The 26624-nt window shown below is 43.3% G+C and overlaps 1 protein-coding gene across 3 annotated transcripts in view; it reads right to left on the bottom strand.

The window, feature by feature from the left end:
- The window catches only part of LOC134355568 (signal peptide, CUB and EGF-like domain-containing protein 3), a 502690-nt gene that overhangs the window by 84533 nt on the left and 391533 nt on the right, over nucleotides 1-26624 (bottom strand). For all 3 annotated transcript variants that reach the window (XM_063065615.1, XM_063065614.1, XM_063065616.1), the window contains 2 exons: nucleotides 25455-25571; nucleotides 4943-5065 (listed from right to left, as the gene is read on the bottom strand). In XM_063065615.1, coding sequence (XP_062921685.1) covers nucleotides 4943-5065; nucleotides 25455-25571 — 240 coding nt within the window. The remainder of the gene's footprint in view (nucleotides 1-4942; nucleotides 5066-25454; nucleotides 25572-26624) is intronic.

Below are 26624 nucleotides of genomic sequence, written 5' to 3' on the forward strand. Positions count from 1 at the left end.
CAGTGTGTTTTGTATAAGGAGCCCACTATAGCCACATGCACAAGTGTTGCAGGGAGTGACTGCTTAACGTATTCGATAGGGTTCCAACCAAATATATTTTTGTTCCTGGATGATGTTAAGCTTCTTGAGGTTGTTGAAGCTATGCTCATCCTGCAAAACAGAAAGGATTTCTTAACAACACGCACAAAATGCTGGAAGAACTCAGCAGGTCGGGCAGCATCCATGGAAGGAAATAAACAGTTAATGTTTTGAGCGGAGACACTTGGCCAGGACTGGAAAGGAAGGAAAAAGAAAGCAGAATAAGTTACTATGGGGCGGGGAGGTGGGGGAGAGTATAAGCTAGCAGGTGAAAGATGAGACCAGGTGAAGGGCAGTTGGATGGGTAGGAGAGGAGGGATGAAATAAGCAGCTTGGTCAACCTACTCACGTGGTTTCTGGTAGGTGTTGACCTCAGGATGTTGATGGTGGGGATTCTGTGAAATCGATGTCATTGAAAATCAAGCATAGGTGATTAGACTCTCTCTTGTCTCTTTTTTGGCATTAATGCATTTCTCCACGTATGACCCCATGTCTGAATATGTTCCTTACATTTCACTGCATGTAAGCATGGGCTGAATCATTTACAGATAAAATCATAGGACCATGAGACATCTGGCCCGTCAATCATGGCTGATCCTTTTTATCCATCTTCTCCTCAACCCCAGTTCCCGGCCTTCCCCCCATAACCTTTGATGCCGTGTCCAATCCAGAACCTATCAATCTCTGCCTTAAATACACCCAATGACCTGGCCTCCGCAGCTGCCTGAGCCAACAAGTTCCACAAATTCACCACCCTTTGGTTAAAGAAATTTCTCCGCATCTCTGTTTTGAAAGGGTATCCCTCTATCCTGAGGCTGTGCCCTTTTGTCCTAGACTCTCCCACCACGGGGAAACTTCCTTTCCATATCTACTCTGTTTAGGTCTTTCAACATTGGAAAGGTTTCAGTGAGATCCCCCCCATCCTTCTGAATTCCAGCGAGTACAGACACACAGCCATCAAACATTCCTCGTATGATAACCCTTTCATTCCCAGAATCATCCTTGTGAACCTCCTCTGGACCCTCTCCAATACCAGCACATCTTTTCTAAGATGAGGGGCCCAAAAATGTTCACAATACTCAAGGTGAGGGCTCACCAGATGATTGAACTGAATAGAGTCAAAGGAGGTAGAACCAGAAGAGTAGAGGAAGAGAATTGTAGGGGTATCAAGGGGATAGTAGGGGTATCAGAATGTACAGAAACATATAATCAGAAATGATAGAAAGTAGAGTCAATGGGGCAGAGGGAGCAAATCAGAAGGGGAACAGTCAGAGATACAGCGAAAGGATCAGAAGGATAAAGACACTTACAAGATTTAGAACGGACAGAATAAAACTAGACTGAGGCAGGTTCGTTTCACAGTTGATTTCCACACACAAGAAAATCTGCAGATGCTGGAAATCCAAGGCAATGCACACAAAATGCTGGAGGAACTCAGCAGGTCTGGCAGCATCAATGGAAAAGAGTAAACAGTCAACGTTTCAGGCTGAGACTTTTCATCAGGACTTCACAGTCGATTTCTTTATTACTATTCCGCAGGGCAGAATGTAAAACCTTTAATGAGCCTGCATCAAACCTGGCCTGTACTCACCTCTAACACTTATCTGACATGCTCCTGATTTCTTGTTTCTATGACTAATGAAAACACTGTTCTAAATCATTTAACACATCAAGAGCGTGACTAGCTGATAACATCTGGCCACCCCTCACTGACACTGGCTTCACCCCAAAAGGCTTCTGTGTATACGTGACTGCAAGCCTGTACAGATTTCAGCAGTGGCGTGTTTGATGAGCACTCTGAAGGGTATGATATGATAAGATTAATTGTTACTATATAAATACCCTTTGCAGGCCAGTACCCCTCTCTTGGAACAAAACCAATTTCGCTCCTGAGACAAAGGGCGTCACAAGTTCAGTCAACAGTACAATTTCAGTTATAGGCTGCAATTGTTGGTCCCTCCACTCACCAAAAAGCATTTCATTATTCCCCTCTCCATAAACTTGCTTCAGTACCCCATATCCCCAAGTCATTTCTCTCCTAAATTCTTTTGCCCCTCAGTGTCTCTGGAAACTAAAATTCCATCATTCCCTACAACTCCATTGTCCAATTCTTGATTCATCTTTCACCTAAATCCTCTATTCCCCTTTCCTTCACCATCTTCAATCTGGAGGAGATTAAGAATCGATCCTGTACTAATGTCCTCACATTTCCCCTAACAACTGGCGAAGGCCTGGGCTTACAGTCCCACTGCCTTTATTGATGAGAGTCATAGTAACAAGGAGCAGAAGCAATCCATTTGACCTACCACGTCCATGACAGCTATCAAGTACCCATCTGTATTATTCTAAGTTGCCAGCATTTGGGCCTTATCATTGGCATGTCAAATGCTCATCTAGATACATTTCAAACACACCTTCCTCCACCACCTTCCCAGGCCGTACATTCCAGATTGCTACCCCCTCTGGGTGAAAAAATCCTTCCTCAGATCATCTCAAACCCTATGCCCTCTGGTCTTAGGCATCCCTGTTATGTCACTATCCTCCCTATCTATGCCTCTCATAAGTCTGTATCCTTTTAACAGGTAACCCCCTCCCTACCCTTAGTATCCATGGCTCCAAGGAAAATAATTCAGTTTTCTCAGAACTAGAACGTTTATCCCAGGCAACGTTCTGGTAAATCTTTTTCTGCAGCCTCCCCAGTGCTGACATGTTATCAGTGTGGCCTCCACGTAAAGCAACGAAGTTTAGTTTTAAAAGCTGAAAGGAATAGTTAATTACTGGGATCCAGCAATAAGTCAATCTAATTGAAATACAATATCGACTTAGCGATGCAGTAATGATCCTGAATCTGAGCAATGCTTTCTCTGCAATACTAGATCAGGAGTCAACATAGCTACAGTCAGGATTTCAAGTTCTACAAACTGTGAATGGGAACGGCAGGAAACCTTGACATTTCCTTGTATAGTGTCAGGAACATCAGGATTCTGGCAAATAAGTATATGAAAACGTAAGTCCGGGAGTTGTGATCAGCCGCTGTTTAGCCAACTGCATTCTGGTGCAGGATTCCTTGTGCAAATTGCGCAGGTTCCCCAACACTCATGCCATAGTAATTTATTTAAACAACTTGCACCTCATACTGGGAATGCTTTCCCGTTCACTTCAATAGACACAAACTGCTGTGACGGATTAGCTCACCGAGGTTTCTTAAATTGTTTGGATTTTTTGTATTTATTAATTTGAAAACCATTTGGAAGCTTTTATAGGAGACCCGACAAAATTACCTGATGAGGGTCTCAGCCTAAGACGGCGATTGTTTATTCCCCTGCATAGGTGCCGCTTGACCTGCTGAGCCTGTGTGCTGCTCAGTCTGGGAGCAGTCACATCACTGGGAGAATCTACGTTGCCTACTCTTAAACAAAAACGAGCTTGGTTAGATGCCCCTCCACTCATTTCAAAGCTGAGGTATAGTTATGGGGGAGTAAGACAGGTTTTGTAAAAATTAGTTAAACTGCTTGAGTGCTTTGAGAACTTTCCTTAAAACAGTTTTAGAAGTTTTTAATAGCTTTTGAATATCTGACTCATCCTCTCTTTGATGGTTCTGATTTGACTGGGTTAGAAGGTATAGTTTCGGCAGCTGTCAGCCATTTCTTTGCCTTTTTTCCCTCCCCACTCATCCACACCCCCCCCCACCCCACCAACACCTCCACTCCTTATAATCAGATTCAGATTTATTTATCACATGTACTTTGAAACATACAGAGAAATGTGTCGTTTGCATTAACGACCAGCACACCCAAGGATGTCCTGGGAGCAGCCTGCAAGTGTTGTCACATCTTCTGGAGCCAACATAATGTGCCCACTGTGCTTGGCAGAACAACACAGAACACAGCAAAACAGAATATACCGAGCAACAAAGTAAAACCAGCAAGATAAGCTCCGTTTCTCCCTCCCATACTACAGGGGTAAAAAGCAGGGTCACATAATGAGGATCGGACTGGCAAATCATAGTGGTCTAGACAGGTTGCCTAAGGCAAGTGTGCAGTTATTTCAAGTCAGTTGGGAGTGTAGGCATTTCACAGCCGAACGTGAATGATTGTCCTAACATTACTCCTGCAATACCCAGGTTCCGCCATCAGAGGACCCCAGTGACCAGCGGAAATAGTTGTTCTCCCTGTAATCCAGTGCCACTTTTCCAGGGTTGACATTGCCCACAGGTCGAAGTGACTACATTCTCACAGGACCAAATCCCCAGAATTTGGGTGGATGGAATTTTCATCTCTTGTGAAATGTTACTGTATATTTGAGGGTGCACAAACATCCAGTAGATTTTAAATTGTTAACTAGCCTGAAGCAGAGATCTGACTCTTTATAAACATTTGAAATGAGCATTGCGGTCATCAAGAAAAAACATTCCAATCTTAATGGAATGACACACTTTGTGAAGTATAGTACCTGCCCTCTCTCACAAACAAACTCTACACTCCCAAAGAGATTCGAGATATTTACAGACGATTCATTTGCGGTGGCTCATGTTCCAACCAAAAACACTTTTATCCTTCAACTTCATCTAAAGTCTAATCTGCTTGGTTTTAAAGGACATCAGATAACACTGTGCAGAAATCAGAAGGTACAATCACCATAACAGAAGCAACAAATACACCTTTCTTGATTATTTCGCTGATGTTGCTGAAAAAGGAGCAGATATTTGTATGTAGTGCAGGGAAAACTACAATTTCAGAACTCCCACCTGTTACCGTGCAATTCACAAGCAGAAAAATCCCATCTCAAATATTAGATTAAAGGTGAGATTATAGTGGAAACACATCATATAGGTTAAAACAAATAGCACAGAAATCTGACTCACCTTGACAAGTCCTTTCATTCGTCAGCAGTTTGTAGCCCTTTTTGCAACTGCAGTCAAAGCTTCCAATAGTGTTCCTGCAGACGTGGTCACAGCCACCATTGTGCAGGCGACACTCATCAATATCTGCAGACAGAGAGAGGCATGGTGTGAGGGAAGTGCGGAGAAAGAGAGGAAGAAAAGGTACAGAGTGAAAAGCATGTAACGTACGCACACACACACATGCATACATACATATACAGTGCCTATAAAATGTATTCACCACCCCCTTGGAAATTTTCACGTTTTATTGTTTTACAACATTGAATCATAGTGGATTTAATTTGGCTTTTTTGACATTGATCGACAGAAAAAGACTCATGTCAAAGTGAAAGCAGATCTCTAAAAAGTAATCTAAATTAATTACAAATATAAAACACAAAATAATTAATTGCACAAGTGTTCACACCCTTTAATATGACACACCAAATCATTACTGGTGCAACCAATTGGTTTTAGAAGTCACATAACTAGTTAAAAGGAGATCACCTGTGTTCATCAATCGACGGTAGTGAAAATACATCTCTACATGGAAGGTCCAACTGCTGGGGAGTCAGTATCCTGGCAAAAACTACATCATCAAGTCAAAAGAACACTCCAAGAAACTCTGCAAAAAGGTTATTGAAAAGCATAAACCAGGAAATGGATACAAGAAAATTTCCTAGTCACTGATTGTCCCTTGGAGTACAGTTAAGTCAATCATCTAGAAATGGAAAGAATATGGCACAGCTGTAAATCTGCCTAGAGCAGGTCGTCCTCAAAAACTGAGTGACTGTGCAAGGAGGGAACTAGTGAGGGAGGCCACAAGAGACCCATGACATCTCTGGAGGAGATAGAAGCTTCAGAGGTTAAGATAGGAGAGACTGCACATACAACAACTGTTGCCCAGTTGCTTCACCAGTTACAGCTTTATGGGAGAGTGGCAAAGAGAAAGCCACTGTTGAAAGAAACAAATGAAATCTTGGCTAGAGTTTGCCAGAAGGCATGTGGAAGACTCTGAAGTCATCTGGAAGAAGATTCTATGGTCTGATGAAATGAAAATTGAGATTTTTAGCCATCAGACTAAACGCTATGTTTGGTGTAAGTGAAACACTGCAGATCATCAAAAACACAACACCCCTACCGGGAAGCATGGTGGTGGCTGCATCATGCTGTGGGGATGCTTCACTGCAGCAGGCCCTGGAAGGCTTGTGAAGGTAGAGGGTAAAATGAATGCAGCAAAATACAGGGAAATCCTGGAGGAAACCGGATGCAGTCTGCAAGAGAACTGTGACTTGGGAGAAGATTTGCTTTCCAGCAAGACGATGACCCCAGGCATAAAGCCAAAGCTACACAGGAATGGCTTAAAAACAACAAAGTTAATGTCCTGGAGTGGCCAAGTCAGAGTCCAGACCTCAATCCAATTGAGAATTCATGGCTGGACTTGGAAATGGCTGACCACTCATGATCCCCATGCAATCTGACAGAACTTGAACAGTTTTGTAAAGCAGAAAGGGGGAAAAATGACAGTGTCCAGATGTGCAAAGCTGATAGAGACCTATCCACACAGACTCAAGGCTGTAATTGCTGCCAAAGGTGCATCTACTAAATACTGGCTTGATGGAGTGAATACTTGTGCTATCAATTATTTCGTGTTTTATATTTGTAATTAATTTAAATCACTTTGTAGAAATCTGTTTTCACTTAGACACTTCTTCTGTTTATCAGTGTCCAAAAAAAGACAATTTAAATCCATTGTGATTCAATTCTGTAAAGAATAAAACATGAAAACTTCCAAGGGGTGAATAATTCTCTCTCTCTCTCTCTCTCTCTCACTCACTCACTCACTGCAATTTCAAGCATTCAGGATTGCAGATGCTAGAAATGCTGGGAGTGAAAATGAAATGATTTCACTACTTCTACAAGTTAGGAACTATGAAGGATTTGAAGTTATCCACAATCATCTTGAGTGTTACATGAAACTGAAGAATGCAATTGTCAAAAGCATTTTATGAGGTGTCTATACTGATTTTGACAATTTACAGTCAATCAAAAGAACATGTATATGGAATGAATTCCTCCATCGATAATTAATAGGAACTAATACACCTTTTCATAGTACTGTAATAATATTGGTAATGTTCATATTTGTTCTGCATTTCGTTTAAATACTTCATTTGTTACTTAGTTAAACAGTAGTTTGCCCTTTTTATACCTTTTTAACTATCTATATACTATTAAAACTCTCATGCTTTGTCTGTTTTTCTGTCCATGACCTCCAATTAGTGCAAACAGTGCATTACAGCGGCACTTTTTTGGCTAAATCGAATTAAAATGCACTAACTTACAGAACGCAGGCAAAATTCAGGGTTAAATATTCGCATAAAATTGCTCATTCGCCAAAAATCAACAGGCTGGCTTTCACCCGAGACCCGATTGGCCATCATGGAAATCAGGACACGACAGCCCGACGCGTGCGCACGGCCAGCCTCAGCAGCGACACCTACCAGAGCAAAAGGGCAGGGCAGCTCTATTTCAAGGAGTCATATTCTGCTAATCACCATCAGCATGTGCACGATTGGGACAGATCTAACTGCCACCCATCAATAACAGACAATTAAATCTTATTGTAACGATGTACTCTGAGACACCCATAAAACCCTTTGCTGCAGTCAAAGGACAGCGGTGACTATATCACGTCCATTTAGGAGACCGCCAACCACATCATCAAGAATAATCAGCATCCTTTGGTGTTAGTGCTTCGTATCTTCTATCCAGCATTAGGGTAATAAAAAACGTCAGCCTTATCATGCGGCGTGGAAAGGGCTGCACGACTCCAGGATCAAAGAGTCAGGACAAAAAAAGATGAGAGAAGAAGAGACAGAGGAGGAGAGGCATGTACGTCTCCAGGATCAGAGACAAACAACAAACAGCAAAAGAGATGAAGAGACGGGGGATGAAAGGGCTGCACGTCTCCAGAATGACAACGAGAGGCACAAGGGTGGCAGATAAACCAGAAATGATGCCATCAAAAGTGTCCTTCATTAAATGAGGAGGAGCTATATTTGCTTTGCTATGCGTCGTTCTTCTTTAATAAACTGAGGTTTTCTACTTCAGTTTCCAAAGCAAAGCGATACCAATAGCATTCAGCAAAATTTAATGTTCATTCTGGTCACATCAGACTGCACTAACCTTCTCTCAAAGGGTGCCCCAATGCATTGCCCTATTGTCTAGTTTCCGTGAAACTTCGGATAATTGGGGCAGCCACTTAATAGGGCCAAAATATAATGGTCCCGATGTGCCCCAATTAACCAGAATTCTGTGTGTGTATGTGTGTGTGTGTGTGTGTGTGTGTGTGTGTGTGTGTGTATATGTATGTAGAAAATTCCCAAGTGTTAAAGTTTAAAGTTCAAAGTACATTTATTATCAGTGTGCGTACTACATACAACCTTGAGATTTGTCTCCTTATAGGCAGCCACACAAAAAAAGACCCAGCTGAATCTATTAAAAAAGACCGCCAAACACCTAATGTGCAAAAAAAGAGAACAAATCGTGCAAACAGTAAAATGTAAACAAATAATATTCGGAACTAAAGTTCACAAAAGTGAGTTCACAGCCATGAAGCCGGTCATTATTGCCGTCTGTCCAGGAGCCTGTTAGCAGGTCACAGCCTCAGTTCAGCGCAGAAATGAGTAAACCTCGGTGAGCAGCGAACTGAACACCGACCCATCCCTCACCTCCTGACAAGGACAACCAGACCTTTTCAAGCTCGGCCTGCGCTTAAATTGGCTAAACCGCCACATTCCTCGGTCCTGGGCCCAGGAGTTACCACCTCTATTCAGCCTGTACCCAGCCTTTCCAATTTGTTCTGGAGTTTAAATCGGTCAAACATCAGCTTATTCCTCGCTCTCGAACCCCCCAACTCTGTCTCAGCTCAGATTGGCCAGCAAAGGCCAACAACTGGCCAAACCTTGGCTCTTCCCTCACTCTCGGGCCTGGGCCCTGCCACCTCGATTCAACCCATACACACCACACCATCCTGCACCTCTGAAACTTCAGTTAACACTGCAAAACAGGCAGGTCACACAGGCCTTTCAAAACAGCCAGGTCTTACAGGCCTTTCAAAACAGCCAGGTCACACAGGCCTTTCAAAAAGCCAGGTCACGCAAGCCTTTTAAAACAGCCAGGTCACACAGGCCTTTCAAAACAGCCAGGTCACACAGGCCTTTCAAAACAGCCAGGTCACCCAGGCCTTTCAAAACAGCCAGTTCATACAGGCCTTTCAAAACAGCCAGGTCACACAGGCCTTTCAAAACAGCCAGGTCACACAGGCCTTTCAAAACAGCCAGGTCTTACAGGCCTTTCAAAAGCTCATCTCCAAAAAGGAAGTTACAGGCTATCGTTTGCAATGATCGTTGTCCAGAAAAAGTGTGATTAATACAGTAGTTAGCAGATTTGTTTGTTGCCAGCAAGTCATCACTGTGTTTCACCAGCATCATCTTAAACCGGAATCATTTACGTAGATCAACGTTTTAATTAATTTTATCATGTGTTACACATTAAAAGTATGTAAAATACTACTAATTAGATACTAGTCTTTGCTCTTTCCTTGATTAGGTCTCACAGAGCTCACATCCGATGTCTCTGCTCTCACCTTCCTGCAATTAACATTAGATATTAGTTTTCATCATTTCCTTTGGTGAACATTACTCTCAGCAATGTTTATGGTTCTCAGATAACATTCATGTAGTCCTACCTCTTCTCTAACCTTTACTATTTTAAATTGATTCTGAAGATCTAGGTGTCAGTGGTAAGGCCAGCATTCTTTACCCATCCATAAATGTCCTTGAGAAAAGGGAGATTAGTTACTTTCTTGAGCAGCAGGTGTCCTTTTGGCGATGAGATAATGTTGCCTTGAAAGCTCTAAAAACCTAGCACTAATGAGGGCATGAAAAAATATTGTATTTCCAAGTCAAGATACTGCGTGCCCTGGAATGAAACATATTGGTAGTGGAGTTCCTGTGTGCTTCTTTCTCCCTTTCGCTGGCAAAGCTGCTGCCGTAGCCAGGACGAGTGATGTGTTTTGTAGATAGGACACACTGACTTGTCAGGATGCACTGACTGAATGCTTTGGCTGGTGGATGAGGTAGCAATCAAGCAGGCTGCTTGGTCATGGAAGGTATTGAGCTTCTGATGTGCTGTTGGATTTGGACTCATCCAGCCAAACAGAGAGTAGTTCACCGCAATCCCGATGTTTGTCTCATACATGGTACAAAGGTTTTGGGCTATCAGCAGGTCACATGATCCCAGCCTCTAACTGCTCCTGTAGCCACAGCATTTATGTGGCTGATTCAGTTAAGGAGTTGTAAATGGAATTTAACACCGTGTAATCATCCCCACTTTTGATTTAATGATAATAGGAAGGCCACTGATAAAGCAGAGGAAGGTGGAGGGCTCAGGATATTGCTCTGAGGAATTCCTGCAGTGACATTATAAGGCTGGCATTATTGACCACCAACATGCACAACCTTTCCTGCTTTGTGCAAGGTATGATTTTGCTGTGATCAAGTCTCACCATGACACTTGTTCTTCAAAGTAATTTTTTTCTGGGCGTTTAAAGCTTGTGGCAACTAAGATCTTTCCTTCCTAAAATCCTCTCACTTCTGATTCCCAGCCTAAATAACATAGCATAATGAGTTGAGTAACTTATATAAAAAGATTGAGAGGATTGTAATCCACTACACCTGACAGAATGTCTAGGGTGTGAACAAAGAGTAGATGATACAGTCCAGTCCATCACATGAAAAGCTCTCCACACCACTGACCACATTTCCATGAGCACTGCCACAAGAAGGCAGCATCCACCATCATCCAGTCCATGCTCTCCTCTCCCTGCTGCCATCGTGAAAGAGGTACGAGAGCCTTACCACCCCACACCACCAGGTTCAGGGACAGTTATTACTCTTCATCCATCAGGCTCCTGAGCTACTGCGGATCAACTTCACTCACCCCAACAATGAACTGATTCCACAACCTATGGGAACACGAGGAAATCTGCAGATGCTGGAATTTCAAACAACACACATAAAAGTTGCTGGTGAACGCAGCAGGCCAGGCAGCATCTCTAGGAAGAGGTACAGTCGATGTTTCGGGCTGAGACCCTTCCACAACCTATGGACTCACTTTCAATGTCTCTACAACTCCTGTTCTCAGTGTTATTTATTTGTATTTGCACCGTTTGTCATCTTTGGCACACTCGTTTTTGTCAGTCTGTGTGTGTAGTTTTCTACTGAATCTGTTGTATTTCTTTGTTCTGTTGTGAATGCTCACAAAAAAAATGAATCTCAGGGTAGTATATGGTGACATATAGATAAACGTACCTTGATAATAAATTTACTCTGATCCTAGAACATCTGACTTATATACTCAATATAAATTAGTACAATGGTGCAAAACTGATTGAGCAAAGAGCCACTATATATCAAGTATAAGGAAATAAGGTACAGAGCGCAACGACTTCAAAATGATTCTCTGTATTTGCCATGGAAGAAGCATGATACAGAACTTCTCAGGAATTATTAATGTGAATAAATTCAAGCTAATGCCCAGGCATGGTGCTGACCACCTGGTAAACACAAGAAGGATTTAGAACGAAAAGATAAAATGAGCATGTGAGAACATAAATTATGTGAATTGGTTACATCGAATTAGTTCAGATTCCACTTGGAAATTTGTCTTGCATGACAACTCCGCTACTCACTGTGTTTAAGGGAGGAATAAGTTGTAGTGCTTATCCTGATCTGGTATTTATAAATGACACAACTTAATGGAAATTCAAACCTTATTTCCTCTGGGGGAAATTACCACGAAAGGAATAGCTGTAACATTATTTGAGACCTCATTATAATTCAAATCAGGAATCCAGTTTCAAACTTATCCCCTCTAAAACTGTAGGAGCCAAGAGCAAAATTAAAACAAATGGAATGGAAGAATTTGCTAACTGTATCATCATAACAGGAACAGTGCTCTCGGCTGCACAAATTCAATGAGCCTCAATTTCTGCTGACAATATCATACGAAATATTCTAACGTATGCCTTCTGCCTTCAACCGCATAGGAGTGCAGAATTAAAACAACTTTAAATTAATGCTAAATAAATATGGCCAAAACCAAAGCATCAAGGAAATTTTATAGGAGCTAAAAAGTAAAAATATTAGAGGAAGAAAGGGGAAGATAGTTGCTTGGTGAACATCAAAGGGCAGTCAGAGGGATACACAGAAAAAAGGTTGTCTCAGGGGAACCCCCGAAATTACAAATCCGCAATCTTATTTTGTGCGACTGTATTTCACTGATATCTTATATGTGCTGTATGTGCCTTGTGCTGTGTATGACTGTTGGTACTGTGTTTTGTACCTTGGTCCTGGAATAATGCTGTTCCGTTTGGCTGTTTTCATGGGTATTCCTCTATGACTGAATGACAATTAAACTTGAACTTGAACTTGTCCTCTTGAAATGAATGCCAACGTTGGATTTGCTTTCCTTACCACTAACTCAACCTGCAATTTAACCTTTCAGGGAATACTGCATGAGGACTTCCAAGCCCCTTTGCAGCTCTTTTTTAAAAATTTTATCCCCATTTAGAAAATACTTCACACCTTCATTCCTTCTACCAAGTGCATGACCATACACTTCCCTACACTATATTCCATGTGCCACTTCTTTGTCCATTCTCCCAATCTGTCCAAGTCCTCTTGCAGACTCCCTGCTTCCTCAACACTACATGCCCCTCACCTATCTTCCCTTCATCAGCAAACTTGGCCATAAAGCCATCAATTCTGTCACCCAGATCATTAACATATCATAAAAAGAAGTGGTCCCAACACTGACCGCTGTGGAACACCACTAGTCACCAGCAGCCAACCAGAAGATGCATCTTTATTCCCACTCGTTGCCTTCTGCTACTCAGCCAATCATCTATCCATGCGAGTACCTTTCCTGTAACACCATGGGCTCTTATCTTGTTAAGCAGCCTCATGTGCAGCACCTTGCCAAAGGGCTTCTGAAAATCTAAGTAACCACCATCCACTGACTCTCTTTCATCTATCCTGCCTGTTACATCCTTAAACAAATCAACAGATTTGTCAGGCAAGATTTCCCCTTCAGGAAACCATGCAGACTTTGGCCTATGTTATCATGTGCCACCCAGTGCACTGAAATCCCATCCTCTCAAAATGGTGCCGGTAAACCATGGCGATGCACTGTGGACTATGTAATGACGGACTCCAACATCTTCTGAACCACAGAAGTTTCGCTAAAGGACCAATAATTTCCTTTTTATCTGCCCCCCCCGCCTTAAAGAGTGGAGTGATGTTTGCAATTTTTCCGTCCTCCAGAACCATTCTAGAGTCCAGTGAATCTTGAAATATTGCTACTAATATCTCCACCATCTCTTCTGCCACCTCCTTCAGGACCCTTGGATGTAGTCCATCTGGTCCAGGTAGCTTATCTACATTCAGACGTCTCGGCTTCCCAAGCACCTGCTTAGAAATAGCAACTACACTCAATTCTGCCCCCTGTCACTCTCGAATTTCTGGCGCACTGCTACGGTCTTCCACCATGAGGATCACTCTGCTACGCTATTGGAGAGGGAAGCGCCTACAGCTGTGCCCGGAGAATGTTACCCAGGTTTTCTGCGTTTTGGATATGAACTATAGACTTCTTTCAGTCTTATAGTTTTTTTATGTTCTGTGTTTCTCACCCGATCTTCCTCCTTTTTTTTGTGCAAGGAGGGGAATTTGGGGGTTGATGTGCTCATTCCATTTCGTTTGTTTTTTGTATGGGAGGAGGGATTTGGGGGCTGATGTGCCTATTCTATTTTTGCTTGTTTTTTTTTGTGCAGGGAGGGGGATTTGGGGTTTGATGTGCCTGTTCCATTTTTGTTCACTTTTCTGTGCAGGGAGGGGTATTGGGATTGATGATTGTGCTGCCTTGCTTTTCTTTCTTGGTTTTGTGGCTATCTGGGGAAGAAGAATTTCAGAGTTGTATACCTTGATAATAAATGAACCTTTGAACCTATATTATATGTCCTCTCTTTTGCTTTTATTCAGTCTTTGACTTCCCTTATGAGCCACAGTTACCTCATCCTCCCTTTAGAATACTTCTTCTTCTTCTTTGGGACGTATCTATCTTGCTCCTTCCAAATTGCTCCCAGAAACTTCAGCCATTGCTGTTCTGCCATCGTCCCTGCTAGTGTCCCCTTTCAATCAACTTTGCTCAGCACCTCCATAATTCCCTTTACTCTACTGTAATACTGATACATCTGACTTTAGCTTCTCCCTCTCAAACTGCAGGGTGAATTCTATCATATCATTATCACTGTCTTCTAAGGGTTCCCTAACTGTTTAATTGCTCAACAGCCACGAATTGCCCTTTTCCAGGTGGGCTCAAACTCAAGCTGCTCTAAAAAGCTATCTCGTAGGCATTCTACAAGTTACCTCTCTTGGGATCTAGCACCAACCTGACTTTCCCAGTCGACCTGCAAATTGAAATCCCCATGACTATCATAACATTGCCCTTTTGGCATTCATTTTCTATCTCCCATCCTGGCTACTGTTTGGAGGCCTGTATATAACTCCCATCATTCTTGTAACCCTTCCAGTTCCTTTCCTCCACCCACAACGAGTCTACATCTTCCAATCCTATGTCATCTCTAAGGATTTCATTTCATTTTTTACCAACAGAGCCACTCACCCCACCTGCCTACCTGCCTGTCCTTTCAATACAATGTGTCTCCTTATATGTGCTCACAACAAAGATCTTCTTTCAGCCACAACTCAGTGATATCCACAATGTCATTCCTGCCAATCTCTAACTGTGCTAAAAGATCACCTACCTTATTCTGTATACTGTGTGCATTTAAATATAACACCTTCAGACCTGTATTAATCACCCTTTATGATTTTCCCTGCATGTTACACTTCAATTCATCCCACTTACTGCAATTTTGCCCTATCATCTGCTTGTCCTTCTTCACAGTCTGACTATACACTCCATCTACTTGAATACTAACTGCTCTATCCTCAGCCCTATCATCCTGTTCCCATCCCCCTGCCAAATTAGTTTGTACCCTCCTCAACAGCTCCAGCAAAATTGCCCACAAGGACATTGGTGCCCCTCAAGGTCATGTATAACCTGTCCTTTTCGTACAGATCATACCTTCCCCAGAAGAGATCCCAATGATCCAGAAATTTTAAACCTTGCCCCCTGTACCTATTCCTCAGCCACATGTTCATCTGCCCAATCATCCTATTCTTACCCTCACAGTCAGCCATCCAGAGATTACTATCCTGGAGGTCCTGCTTTTCAGCTTTCTACATAACTCCCTAAATTCTCTCTTCAGGACCTCATTCATTTTCCTACCTATGTCACTGGTGCCAATATGTACCATGACTTTCAGCTGTTTATCTTCCCCCTTTGGAGTTGATCCGAGACATCCTTGACCCTGGCTCCTGGTGGGTTCTTTTTCATGTCCACAGACTCTCCTGTCTGCTCCTCTAACTATGGAATTCCCTCTCTCTACTGCACTCCTCTTCTCCCCCACTTCCCTTCTGAGCCACAGAGACAATGCCAGAGACCTGGTCGCTGCAGCTTCCCCCTGACACGTCATTACCCCTCCCAACAGTATCCAAAGCAGTATCTTTATTATTGAAGGGAACGGCTACAGGGTACTCTGCGCTGGCTGCCCATTCCCTTTCTCTCTCCTGGCAGTCAGCCACGTACGTGCCTCCTGCAACTTAGGAGCTACAGGGAGGTAGTCACCCTATCTATCACTTTCTCAGTCTCCCATATCAGCCTAAATTCATTGATCTGCTACTCCTGGCCATTAACACAGTACCTAAGGGGCTGAAGCTCAGTGCACTTCATGCAGATATAGTTAGAAAGACTGGAGTCTCGCAGAGTGCCCACATCTCACATGAAGAACGTACCTTTAACCCTGGATCTATTCTCAACACACTAGCTATGTACAAATAGCAAGGAAAGAGAAAAGAGACTTACTAGAAACTTAGAGCCTCCACCTGTTCTCACTAAAACCTGTTGAGTCAAAGCCTTCCACTCTAAAGCTGGCCGATTCACACAATTACTAGATGTTATCTTTGATTGCACACAGCAGACAAATCAAGGCAGATAAGCTCATGACGCAGTTAGAAATTGGGAGGAATGACGTTGTGGTCACACAGAATTGTGGCTGAAAGAAGATCTCAGCTGGGACCTGAGCGAACAAGATACATATCCTATCAAAAAAACAGGCGATTGGGCAGAGTTGGTGGGTGGCTCTGTTGGTAAAAAATGATATCAATTCCTAGCAAGAAGTGACATAGGATCAAAAACTGCAGAAATCTTGCAGGTAGAGTTTAGAAACTGTAAGGGTAAAAAGACCCTGAAGGGAGTTATATACAGGCCCCTGAATACTGGCCAAGATACAGGGTACAAATTACAACATGAGACAGAAAAGGCATGCATGAAAGGCAGTATTATGATGGTCATGCAGGACTTCAATACATAGATAGACTGGGGAAATCAGATTGGCTCAGAATCCGAAGAGAAGGAATTTGCAGAATGCCTAACAGATAGATTTTTAGATCAGCTTGTGGTTAAGCCTACAAGGGAAAGGCAATTCTTGATTGGGTGTTGTGCAATGAATCTGGTTTGATTTGAGAGCTTAAGGTAAAGGAGTCCTCAGGAGACAGTGATCCTGATGTGATAGAATTCACCCTGCAGTTTGAGAAGGAGAGGCTAAAATTGGATAAATCATTAATACAATTGAGTAAGGATAACTACTGAAGCATAAGGGAGGAGCTGCACTGGAAAGGGACCTTACCAGGAACATGGTAGAGAAGCAATGCAGGAATTCCAGGAATCATTCGAAACACACAGGATAATTTCTTCCTAAAGAAGAAGAAACATTCTAAAAGGAGGATGAGGTCACCACGCTGATGAAGAAAGTCAAAGTGGGCATAAAAACAAAAGAGGGAGCATACAATATTGCAAAAAGTAATGCAAAGCTAAAAGATTGGGAAGCTTTTAAAAACCAACAAAATACAACTAGAAAAGCAATAAGGGGAGAAAAGATGAAATATAAAGATAATCTAGCTGGTAATATAAAAGCGGATACCAAAAGATTTCTCCCCCAGTATACAAAGATTAAAAGAGGCAGGAATATGACACTGGAGAAACAAGGAAATGGCAGATGATCTGAATGACACACACAAAATGCTAGCAGATCTCCGTAGGTCGGGCAGCATCTATGGAGATAAATAAACAGTTGACATTTTGGTCTGAGACCCTTCATTAGGACTGGAAAGGAAGGGGGAAGAAGCCAGAATAAGAAGTTGGGTGGAGAGGGGTGAGAACACAATAGAAGGTGAATGAAGTAAGAGCTGGGAGGTGATTTGGAAAGTGCAAAGAGTTGGAGAAGAAGCAATCTGAAGAAGGAGAGTGGAAAGGGAAGGGGTGGGAATTAGGAAAAGGTGATAGACAGGTGAGGAGAAGAGATGAGAGACCAGAGTGGGGAATAGAAGAAGAGGGAAGAGGGAGGGGAAAGATTACCAGAAGTTGGAGAAATGGGCGTTCATGCCAATGGGATGGAGGCTACCTGGATGGAACATGAGGTGTTGCTCCTCCAGCCTGACGGTGGCAGAACTGGAGGCCATGGACCAACTTGGGGAAGGAATTGAAATAGCTGGCCGGTTTGGCATTTCCACTTTTTGCGGATGGAGCTGTGATGCTCGACAAAGTGGCCCTCCAATCTACGTCGGGTCTCACTAATGTAGAGGAGGCAGGTGATGAGTAGCTTCACCTGGAAGGACTGCTTGGAGCTCTGAATGAAGGCGAGGGAGGAGATAAAGGGGCAGGTGTAGCACTTCTGCTGCTTGCAGGGATAAATGCTAGGAGGGAGATTAATGGGGAGGGACAAATGGACGAGGGAATCATGCAGAAAGCTGAGCATGAGGAGGGGATGCAAAGATGTGTTTGGCGGTAGGGCCCACTGAAGATGGCAGAACTTGTGGAGAATGAAGTGCTGGATGTTGAGGCTCATGGGATGGTAGGTAAGGACAGGAGGAACTCTACTCTGTTAAGGCAGCGGGAAGATGGGGTGAGCACGGATATACAGGAAGTAGAGGAGATGCAGGTGAAGGAAGCATCAATGGTGGAGGTAGAGAAACCCCATTCTTTGAAGAAGGAGGACATCTCTGATGTCCTGTAAAGGAAAGCCTCATCCTAGGAACAGATGCAGTAGAGACGAAGGAACTGAGAAAAGGGTGTAGCATTTTTACACCAGACAGTGTGGGAAGAGGTATAGTCAGAACAGCCGTGGGAATTGATGGGTTTATAAATGTTATCAGGAGACAGTTTGTCTCTATTGATGGAGACAGAGATTGAGAATGGGGATGGAGGTATCAGAAATAGACCAAGTGAATTTAAGGTGTGACAACAAACCAAGTTATCAGAAGATTGATGCTGATGAGAGAGATAAGGGAGACAAATGGAGAAACGTTCAAAATGTTAATGAGAGAGGAGAGAGATAACGAAAAGAGACACAATTCAGAGTATTGACAGACCGGTTGCTTTGAACCTGAACTGTTTGAAGTTTGATGGACAGGCGATACCCTAGCAGGGGGATAAAAAGAACAGGTTTGCTAAGGCACGACACACCACAAGATCACGAGATAACGAGACCCTGGAAGAGCGGTGTGCCCCCACAAGTTGGTGAGAGTTTGGAGGTCTGGTTCGAGGGAACCGACCATAGACTGATAGGATGAAAAGGTACGATCGGCGGGAACCTGGTGTGTGTGTCCGCCCTTGCCTGGGTGCCGGGTTCACCACGGAAGAACGGTCGTATCCGGAATGGAGGGGTCACAGTCGGTGACCACAGCGGGATAGAAGACATAAAAGGGTCCGCCCGAGAGCCAACTGCGAAGAACATCAAAGGTCTGCTTGAATCAAAATTTGCATCTCTCTCTCTCTCCAATGGAACAACAGCGATTACTGCGAACTGTACTAAGCTGAACTGAACTCTGCGTCACCTGAGACTGATCATTTTACCCCTAGACTGCGATAGAGCTTGTTTGCTTCCTATTACCCTAGTTCTGTGTACATGTGTGTTTTATCATTGCTAACCTGTTGCATTTATATCCCTACAATTAGAGTACTGTGTTACTTATTTCTTTAATAAAACTTTATTAGTTTCTGTTAAACCAGACTCCAACTAGTGGTCCATTTCTGCTGGTTTGGCAACCCAGTTACAGGGTACGTAACCAAGGGCAGGGTGGAAGTTGATGAAACTGACGAGTTCAGTGTGGGTACATGAAGTGGCACCAATGCAGTCATCAATGTAGTGCATTCTTCATTTCCCCATTCTGGTCTCTTAACTCTTCTCCTCACCTGCCTAACACCTTCCCCTGGTGCCCCCCTCTTTCTCCCGTGATCCACTCTCCTCTCCTATCAGATTCCTTCTTCCCCAGCCCTTTGCCTTTTCTACCTATCACCTCCCAGCTTCTTTTCTTCATCTCACCTCCCCCATCCACCTATCACCTTCCAACCTGTCCTCCTTCCCCTTCCTCATCTTCTTATTCTGGCTTCTTCCCACTTTCTTTCCAGTCTTGGTGAAGGGTCTTGTCCCGAAACATCAACTGTTTGTTCATCTCCATAGATGCTGCCGGGTCTGCTGAGCTCCTCCAGCGTTTTGTGTGTGTTGCTCTGGTTTCCCAGCATCTAAAGGATCTCTTATGTTTATGATGAACTGAATAAGTATTTTGTGTTAGCCTTCACTGTGGAAGACATCAGCAACGTGCCAGAAATTCAAGCATGTTAGGGACAGAAATGAGTATAGTTGCTATTACTAAGAGGCTGAAAGGTCTGAGGCAAATACAACTCCTGGAATGGATGAACTGGACCCCAGGGTGCCGAAAGAGGCTACAGAAGAGATTGTGGAGGCAAGAATCACTAGTCAGGAATAGTTCAGACGACTGGAAAACAGCAAATGTTAGTCCACTCTTTAAGAAGGAAGGGATGCAGAAGATGGGAAGTTATCAGCTGGTTAGTCTGAATTTAGTGGTTGGTAAGATTTTATGAGTCCATTATTAAAGTTGAGGTTTTGGTTTACTTGGAACCATGCGATAAAACAGGTTGAAGGCAGCGTCGTTTCCTTAAGGGCTGACAAATCTGTTGGAACTCTTGGAGGAAATAACAGCCAGGATAGACAAAGAAGTTGTTTACTTCGATTTTCAGAAGGTCTTTGACAAGTTCCTGCACACGAGGTTGCTAAACAAGATAGGAGCTCATAATATTACAGGAAAGGTACTAGCATGGATGGAAGATTGGCTGACTGGCAGAAGGCAAAGAGTGGGAATAAAGAGAGCCTTTTCAGGTTGGTTGCCAGTGACTGGTGGTGTTGCACAGGGGTTGGTGTTTTGTCTGCTACTTTTCACAGCATATGTGACCAAGATTGTGGATGATACAAAGATAGGTGAAGGGACAGAACTGTTGAAGAAGCAGGGAGTCTGCAGAAAGGACTTGGACAGGTTGGGAGCATGGGCAAAGCAATGGCGAATGTAATATAATGTAGGAAAGTGCATGGTCATGCACTTGGTTGAAACAAATAAAGGTACAAACTATTTTATAAACAGGGAGCAAATTCAGAAATCAGAGGTACAAAGGGACTATTGAGTCCTAGTGTAGGATTCCCTAAAGGTTAAATTACGGGTTGAGTCAGTCTTAAGCAAATCAAATACAAAGTTAGCATTAATTTAGAGAGGACTAGAATATAAGAGCAAGGATGCAATTCTGTGGATTTATAAGCATGGTTCAGACCACATTTGGAGCATTGTGAGCAACTTTGGTCCACATCTAAAGATGTGCTGGTGTTGCAGAGAATTGAGAGGAGGTTTCCAGGGATGAAAGGGTTAATGTATGGAGAACGTTTGATGGCTCTGGACCTGTACTTGCTGGAGTTTAGAAAGACAAGAAAGGGAGGGGGGGGGGAATCTAATTGAAAGCCAGGTAATTTTGGAAGGCCCAGATAGAGGGGTCACGAAACACAGAGAGAATGTTTCCAATCGTGGGAGAGTCTAGGGTCTAATGGCACAGATAATATGACATTCATTTAAAAGAGAGATGAGAAAGAATTTCTTCAGCTAGAGAGTGCTGAATCTGTGGGTGCCAAATGTTATGGAAAGAATACAGGAAAATAGGGCTGAAAGGAAACAATAAAGTCAGCCAGATTGAATGACAGAATGTATTCAAAGGACTGAATGGCCTTATTCTCTCATTTGTTCCGGTTTTTAACAGGAATGGCTTCTATCACACAACACTAACCAGCAGGCTCTGCTACAGCACAGTAAAGAACAGTCCCTGTTACAAGACAGTGAAAAAAAGCTCCTGTCATAGAACAATAAACAACATCTCCCATTACAGGGCAGTAAGCAACATCTCCCATTACAGGACAGTAAACAACATCTCCCATTTCAGGGCAGTAAACAGCATCTCCTATTACAGGACAGTAAACAACATCTCTCAATATAGGATAGTAAACAACAGCCCCCACAAGAGAGAGAATCTGCAGATGCTGGGAATCCAAACAACACACACAAAATGCTGGAGGAACTCAGCAGGCCAGGCAACATCTATGGAAAGGAGTATAGCTGACATTTCAGGGCAAAACCCTTCTGCAGGACTTCGAAGGGTTTCAGCCTGAAGCGTTGACTGTTCTCGTTTCCTAGATGCTGCCTGGCCTGCTGGGTTCCTCCAGCATTTTGTGTGTGTTGCCCTCATAGGAGAACAGGAACCAATAACCCTTCCCCCTTCTCATTTACAGGACATTGAGCAACAGTCACCGTTGCAAGGTAGTAAACCAGCTCTTGTTACTGGGCATTGAGCAGTAGTTGCTATCAGAGGGATGTAAAGGTTCCCATGTTACAGGGCAGTGAGCAGTAGCTCCTGTTACAGGATATTAACCAATAGTCCTTGCTACTGGACAAATAAGCAGCAGTTTATGAATACTCAATGCAGTAATGTGACTGGAAGCAGTTGTTTCTACTATAACCAATCAGTCCTGAACAGAGCAGTAACCAAGCTTCCCTGGCATTGCACACTGGTATAGGTGAGTGTACGATGGGAGAAATACTTTAGGTTTACTGCAATCAGGTGGTTGATGGTCAGCATGGAACTGATGAGATGAAGGGCCTGTATGATGTTTATGATTCTCTGATTCACCTGGTGTCTAGCAGAGGAGAATGAATAACAGATTTCTAGCAAAGCTCAGTAGTAAGGTTCGGGAGTTCTATATCTGACTGGAATTCTCATACTGGTCAGCATTTAAAATGCAAATTCTAAGTAAATTTACAGGGAAAAGAAACACAGTAGAATTTTACAAAACAAAAACAGAAAAAGATTAGGACTGACAGGCAACCAATGTGCAAAAGAAGACAAAATCCGATTTACTCCGAGGAAATGCCAACAGTTCCATGCAGAACTGCCAGCAGCAGCACCTAATAAAAACCAGACTGATGCCTTCTTCCAAATACTCAGTAATTAAAAAATACCTAAGCTGTTCTATCAATCGTCCTTTCAGGGACTATCCCTCACCCCAACAATCAGTTTACTAAGCCTTTAGTAAACCTTTCCTTCAGCACTAAACTGTACAGGACTTACTAATACCTATCTTTATTCTTATTCTTCTTCCCCAGAGGCTTGCTAATGTTAATGGGATGAGTAAGCATCTGGCCGGGATAAAGGGTAGCAAAACTGCAATGGAACAATGGGTTCTGAAAGTAAATATCCAGTGACCAATCCCAGTGAAATAGTAGTCAATTGAAAAGGCGGGATCTCCTGGTAGCCACCTATTTCAATTCTGACATATCAGTCCACGGCCTCCTCTACTGTTGTGATGAGGCCACCCTCAGGATGGAGGAGCAACACCTTATATTCCATCTGGGTGGCCTCCAACCTGATGGCATGAACATCGATTTTTCAATCTTCCAGTAATTCCTCCCCCCCCCCACCCTATCACCATTCCCCATTCCCATTTCTCTCTCTCTCCTACCTCCTTCCCTGCCCACTACCTCCCTCTGGGGCTTCTCCTCCTTCCCCTTCTTCCATGATCTTCTATCCTCTCCCATCCTCTAGCCCTTTATCTCTTTCCCTATCAACTTCCCAGCTCTTTACTTTACACCTATATCCTCCTCTCCCGGTTTCACCCATCACCTACCACCTTGTACTTCTTCCTCCCCTCCCCCCACCTTCTTACTCTGACTTCTCGTCTTTTTTCCCCCATTCCTGCTGAAGGGTCTTGGCCCGAAACGTTGACTGTTTATTAATTTCCATAGATGCTGCCCAGCCTGCTGAGCTCCCCCAGCATTTTGTGAGTATTGCCAGTGAAACAGTAGAGGGTGGACGTGTGAGACTGATTAAGGATGAAAAAGATGATCCGTCCATAGATACAGCAGGCATGACTGGAATACTGAATCTGTATTTTTTTGTTGGAATTTTCAAATTCTACCAATTCTCTATTTTATTTCTAATTGATCTTATTTCCGCTGTTCTTGCAGACAATGACTTCCAGATCATGACCACGGTCCTTTCTGCAAATCCAAATCTTTCCACCCCCCTTGAACAGAAGACTAGTCACTAACGAGAAACACAAAAGCCAGTCCTGCCTTAAGTGAGAGTTAGCTACAGTTTTGATCTTGTAACCCGTTTATAACTGCTCATTTACAGTTAGCAGGTGTGAAGCTTGTTCTATTCACCATAAGGCCATAGCACATAGGAGCAGAATTAGGCTATTTGGCCCTTCCAATCTCTTCCACCATTCCATCATGACTGATTCACTATCCCTCTCAACCACAGTCTCCTGCCCTCTCCCCATATCCTTTGTTGCCCTGTCTAATCGAAAACCAATCAACCTCTGCTTTAAATAAACACAATGACTGGGCCTCCACAGCCGCCCGTGGCAATGAATTCCACAGACTCTCCACCCCCTGGCTAAAGAAATTCCTCCTCTAAATGAACATCCCTCTATTCTGAGGCTGTGCCCTCTGGTCCTAGACTCTCCCACTATAGGAAACATCTTCTCCACATCCAGTTTATCTAGGTCTCTCAATATTCAAATGGTTTCAATGAGATTCCCCCCTCATTCTTCTAAACTCCAGCAAGCACAGGCCTAGAATAATCAAACGCTCCTCATAAGTTGACCCTTTAATTCCCGAAATCATTCTAATGAACCTCCTCTGGACCCTCTCCAATTCCAGCACATCTGTTCTTAGATAAGGGGCCCAAAACTGCTCACAATACCTGGTTTGACCAATACCTTATAAAGCCTCAGCATTACATCCTTGCTCTTATATTCTCGTCCTTTCATAGTGAATGCTAACATTGCATTTGCCTTCCTTTCCACTGATTCAACCTGCAAGTTGACTTCTAGGGAATCCTGCACAATGACTCCTTTGCACCTCTGGTTTGTGAATTTTCTCCCTCTTTAGAAAATAGTTTACACCATTATTCTAGTCATCTGTCATCCTCCTTTGCTCCAAAGAGAAAAGCCCCAGCGCGTTCAACCTATCCTCATAAGACATGCCCTCTATTCTAGGCAGCACCCTGGCAAATCTTCTCTGCACCCTCTCTAAAGCTTCCAGATGCTTCCCATAATGAAGCAATCAGAACTGAACACAATACTCCAAGAATGGTCTAACTAGAATTCTATAGAGCTGCAACATTACCAGACAGCTCTTGAACTCAATCCCTGGACTAACAAAGGCCAACTCTCCGTACGCCTTCTTGACCACCTTATCAATTTGCACTGCAACTTTAAGGGATCTATGGACGTGGACCCCAAGATCTCTCTGTTCCTCCACACTGCTAAGAATCCTGCCATTCAGCCTTCAAGTTCGACCTTCCAGTTCGACCTTCCAAAGTGTATCATATCACACTTTTGCAGATTGAACCACATGTAACATTTCTTAGCCAGCTCTGCATCCTGTCCATGTCCTGTCATAAACTATGAATATTTTCTACGCTACCTACAGCTCCACCAACATTTGTGTCATCTGCAAACTTATTAACCAACCCTTCCATTTCCTTATTCATAAAGAGCAGGGTTGCCAGAACAGATCCTGCAATTCTGCAATTATGAAATTGCAGAAGTAAAGGCCATTTAATTAATGACTGTTACCATCAGTGCCTCTCAAATTTATGGAAATTCATGGAATCGGAGTAGAGGAATTTGGCTCCATTTTATTGGAACATCAATTTTGATCTATCCAACCAAATGAACATACTATAAATACGAGAGTCAAACGGTGTAACAAAAAACATTGTGACTCAAATATTAGTCTTCTGTTGGTTGACCCTGAGCAGGGATATCAACATTAATTCAACTATTTAAAGAATGTTCTCACATTGTACTGAAGGCAGTAAGTCAGAGGGTGAAGGAGCAGGAACTGACCTTTGCATGTCTTCCTGTCAGGCTGTAACGTGAATCCCACCGGACAACTACAGCGGACACCCGTGGCAGCATCCTGACATGTGCTATCACAGCCTCCATTGTTCACAGCACAGGTCTCTGTGGGAAGGAAAACAGCACAGGTACAGATTAAAACAAGGTCACCTTAGATACCACCTGAACTTTGCATTACTTCCTGGATAGAAACACCTGTCAGCCTGTAGTTAAGAAGAACAGGGTACACAGAGACCATGTGCAGGCAGATGGAGTAGTTAGATTGGCACCATGCACAATTCTGATTTGATGGAGACAGACATGAGAGTACGGAGGAACATCTGAAGAAACTTATGAAATGCCCGCTTCGCTGCCACTGCTACTGTGTGGTAACCGGAATCTCCGGAGCAGAATCTCCGAATGCTTTGCTTGTTTCAGCAGCCGGGGTGAGGTCGAAGGCGCTCGGCAGAGGATGGCGCTCGGGAGGCTGTAATGGAGGGGCTGGTCGGAGGCTCGAAGTTTTCGGATGGACGGACTCAGTGTTGTCTGTGGTCAGCTGCTTCCAAGGTATCGGCAAGTTGACGGTGCCTGGAGGTTTATGGCAGGGAGTTTCTCCCTTTTGCCTTCTGCCATCGGGGACTCAGGAGTCGAGCAACTCGGGGACTTTGAGACTTTTTTTTTTACTGTGCCCATGGTTTGCTCTTCATCAAATTATGGTATTGCTTTGCACTGCTGTAACTATATGTTATAATTATGTGGTTCTGTCAGTGTTAGTCTTTGATTTGTCCTGTTTTTCTGTGATATCACTCTGGAGAAACATTGTATCATTTCTTAATGCATATATGCATTTCTAAATGACAATAAAAGAGGACTGAGTGTTCTCATAATCTAATCTAATCTAATGGCCGGCAGAGACATGATGGGCTGAAGGGCCTGTTCTTATGCTCTACTGTTCTATGTTGTTGACAGCAGTGCTGTGAAAAAAGGTAGAGCCCTAAGAGTTCGGGACTGGAAACTTGGCAATGGTGTATATAAATTACAAAGCATTTTCTCACCATGACAAGCCTGATAGAACATAGAACATAGAATAGTACAGCACAGTACAGGCCCTTCGGCCCACAATGTTGTGCCGACCCTCAAACCCTGCCTCCCATATAAGCCCCCACCTGAGATTCCTCC

The sequence above is a fragment of the Mobula hypostoma genome, chromosome 13 (assembly GCF_963921235.1).
Source record: "Mobula hypostoma chromosome 13, sMobHyp1.1, whole genome shotgun sequence".
Taxonomy (NCBI): Eukaryota; Metazoa; Chordata; class Chondrichthyes; order Myliobatiformes; family Myliobatidae; genus Mobula; species Mobula hypostoma.